Source organism: Gastrolobium bilobum, unplaced genomic scaffold (assembly GCF_033153095.1).
Source record: "Gastrolobium bilobum isolate Gb01-03AN ecotype WA unplaced genomic scaffold, APGP_CSIRO_Gbil_v1 utg26470, whole genome shotgun sequence".
Classification (NCBI taxonomy): domain Eukaryota; kingdom Viridiplantae; phylum Streptophyta; class Magnoliopsida; order Fabales; family Fabaceae; genus Gastrolobium; species Gastrolobium bilobum.
The window spans coordinates 586139-589969 of NW_026898999.1; the positions used below are offsets into that span (position 1 = coordinate 586139).

Below are 3831 nucleotides of genomic sequence, written 5' to 3' on the forward strand. Positions count from 1 at the left end.
TCATTTCTTATCTTATCCATCCTCGTATAACCACACATCCACCTTAACATCCTCATATCTGCTACTCTCATTTTATGCTCATGTTGCCTATGTGCTGGCCAACATTCAGCTCCATATAGCATTGCAGGTCTTACTGCTGTTCTATAGAATTTTCCTTTTAACTTAAGGGGGATTTTGCGGTCACACAAAAACCCATATGCACTACGTCATTTCATCCACCTACTCTGATTCTATGATTTACATCCTCATTAATCTCTCTACCTTTTTGCAAAATAGAGCCAGGTATTTAAAAGCATCTTTCTTGGGTACATCTTGACCACTTAGATGCACGAGATCTTGGTCTACATCTCTTACCAGAGAAAACTCACACTTCAGATACTCAGTCTTGCTCTGACTTAATGTGAATCCTTTAGATTCCAACGTGCTTCTCCACAATTCAAGTTTTCTATTAACACCGTCTTTGCTCTCATCGATAAGCACAATATCGTCTGCAAAAAGCATACACCATGACACTTCCTCTTGAATATCTTTTGTTAGTTCATCCATAACTAAGGCATAGAGATAAGGACTTAAAGCTGACCCTTGGTGTACACCTACCGTGATAGGGAAATAACTTGATGTTCTGTTACAAGCTTTTACACATGTAGTAGCCCCATCATACATATCCTTGATTGCCTTTACATACTTTGATGGTACCTTTTTCTTCTCCAGAACCCACCATAAAACTTTCCTTGAAACCCTATCGTAAGCTTTCTCAAGATCTATGAACATCATATGTAAGTCCTTCTTATTTTCTCGATATCTTTCCATTAATTATCGTATCAAGAAAATGGCTTCCATGGTACATCTTCCTGGCATAAATCCAAATTGATTTACAGAAATCTTGGTATCTCCCCTCAAGCGATGTTCAATAACCTTATTCTACAACTTCATAGTATGGCTCATTAGCTTAATGCCTCTATAGTTAGAACAATTCTGTATATCTCCCTTGTTTTTGTAAATAGGCACAATCATATTTTTCCTCCATGAATCAGGCATCTTATTTGTCTAAAGAATCTTATTGAAAAGATTGGTCAACCATTTTATTGCCACATCTCCCAGGCCTCTCCACACTTCAATAGGGACACCATCAGGTCCCAAGGCTTTATTAGTCTTCATCCTCTTTAAAGCCTCCTTAACTTCATGTGTAGTAATTCTATGCACAAATCTTCTATTCAAAGCATCATAAGTGTCCTCCAAGTTCACCTCGCTTATATCGCCATCCTCATTAAACAGCTTGTTGAAGTAGTTCATCCATTTTTCATTTACATCTTTATATCTCACCAAAAGTTTTTGATTTTCATCCTTGATGCATCTAACTTGTGTGAGGTCTTTACTTTTCTTATCTTTTATTTTTGCAAGTTTATATATACATTTTTCACCATCCTTGCTCCCAAGATTTTTATACAAATCAGCGAAAACCTTGCCTCTAGCTTCTCGCACTGCTTTCTTTGCATTTTTTCTCACCAATCTAAACTTTTGCAAGTTATGTTCACTGGGGCTTTTATGCAAAGATCTAAAGCATTTCTTCTTATTTTTAATTGCCTCTTGCACCTCTCCATTCCACCACCATGTTTCCTTTGTATGAAATCCATTTTCTTTGCTTTCTCCCAACACCCTCATTCCCATATTTTGAATACACTTAGTCATCTTATTCCATATTGCATTTGCTTCTCCAACAAACTCCCAAGGTCCTTTGTGCAACATTCTTTCATTGAACTCTCTCTTTTTTCCCTCCTTAAGCTTCCACCATCTTATCCTTGGGTTCTTGAGCCCTCTTCCTCATTGTAAGTACTTTGTTGAACCGAACCTCCAGGACTACTAACTTATGTTGCGTAGCGACACACTCTCCAGGGTAGACCTTACATTCGACACAAGAAGTTCTATCCTCTCTTCTAGCCATAAAGAAATCAATCTGACTACGATTTTCGCCACTATGATATGTGATTAGATGTGACTCCCTTTTTCGAAAAAAGGTGTTCGCTAGCATCAAAAGTAGGCTAGTGCAACATTCAAGATATCTTCTCCAGTCTCGTTTCTCGTCCCATAGCCAAAATCTCCATGAATTATATCAAAACCTCCATTGCTTTTAACAACATGACCATTTAGATCTCCTCCTAAGAAAATATTCTCCTTTCGGGGTATTCCCCTTAAAACCTCTTCCAAGTCTTCCCAAAATTGGCTTTTATCAATTGATTGCAATCCAACTTGGGGTGCATACACACTAAGGATATTCAGGATTAAATCACCCACTACAAGCTTAATCAGAATAAACCTATCGCCTTTTCTTTTGATGTCCACAACTTTATCTCTTAAACTTTTATCGATCATAATTCCAACACCATTCTGACTCTTGTTAATACCTGTGTACCATAACTTGAAACCAGTTCCATCCACTTCCTTAGCCTTTTCTCCAGCCCACTTAGTTTCCTGCAAACAAACAATATTCATTTTTCTTCTAACAAAAACATCTACTAACTCCCTCAATTTATCCGTTAAGGTTCCTATGTTCCAGCTTCCCAATCGCATCCTTAACCCCTGGGCTGTACTTGCCCGCCACGCTCACTCATCTGCGTGTTGGGACCCTGACATACTTCTCACCAAATTTGGGTGGAGACCTAGCACCTTGCCTTGGGGCAAGGACCCTAGCATATTTTTCACTACACCCGGGCCCGATGCAGCGCCTTGCCTTGTGGCATGGGCCCTAGCCCATTTTTTGCTACATTCGGGGCCCGATGCAACGCGTCGCTATGAAGGGTACGCCCCAACGAAAAATCATATGGGTTCATCACATAAAAATATAGTTGTTTTTTATGGCCGGTTTGCTACACCTGACGCCAACCCTCCTCCTTTATCTTGGCTTGAGACAGACCATGCATGCAAGCACATATAAGCGGAGTTTAGTGTTATCTTAGAATATATGAGTGATAATAATGCAGCTCGAATCCTCTTTGGTTACTTACTAATATCGTTAACCTAAATAGCAGAGATAATTAGTTTACTAATTGGTGGCCTCCTGAGCCTAGATGGGTCAAGGTTAACTTTGATGGGGCAATCAAGATTATAGATTGGAAAACTAGTTGTGGGGCACTAATCTGTTTGAATAGAGGTGATTGGCTTGGTGGGATAACTAGTTTTGGAAGATTGTAATCCGGTGGAAGTTGAGATGTGGGATGCACCAAAGGGACTAGAATTGGCTTGGTCCCTCGGACTTTAAAAAATAATCCTCAAAGCTCAATGCTCACCACTCATGGTGATGATATCAGACGATCACATGCACTTCTTGACCAGACTTTTGGCTTGATTCTCTAAAGATTGAAAAATTCAAGTTTGTTTTATGCTAAGGGAAAACAACTCTTGTGCAGATTGATTGGCAAATGCAATAGTTATCTCACGAGACAACGATATTGTTCATCATTTAATGTCCATGAAGTTGTTTCGTCTATTTATTTTAGATTTATCTCATATTTTTTCTGTTTTTGCTAGACTATATCTTTTTCATGTAAAAACAAATTATAACTAGAAAAGAGCATGTGAGATGAAGAGAGATAGCATGTTTAGCTTATAATTTATAAATCATCATTTGACCCACAAAAATATTATTATTTTTTGCATTGATTTAAATCATGATTTAAAACAATATTATATTAAAACACGCACTACAAAAAAAAGGCTATTTAGCCACATTTAAAAATGTGGCAAACATTGATAAAAAATGTGGCTAACAAATTTTGCCACATTTTCATTGAATGTGTCTAAAAGGGGTGTTGCAATAATTTAACCACATTATTT

General features: G+C 37.9%; 1 protein-coding gene across 1 annotated transcript; it reads right to left on the bottom strand.

The window, feature by feature from the left end:
- Positions 1–2028: 2028 nt before the first annotated feature.
- LOC133286188 (uncharacterized) lies at positions 2029–2568 on the bottom strand. The gene has a single exon (XM_061483575.1). It carries the CDS (start codon positions 2566–2568, stop codon positions 2029–2031), a length of 540 nt encoding a protein of 179 aa, XP_061339559.1.
- Between the last annotated feature and the right edge of the window lie 1263 nt (positions 2569–3831).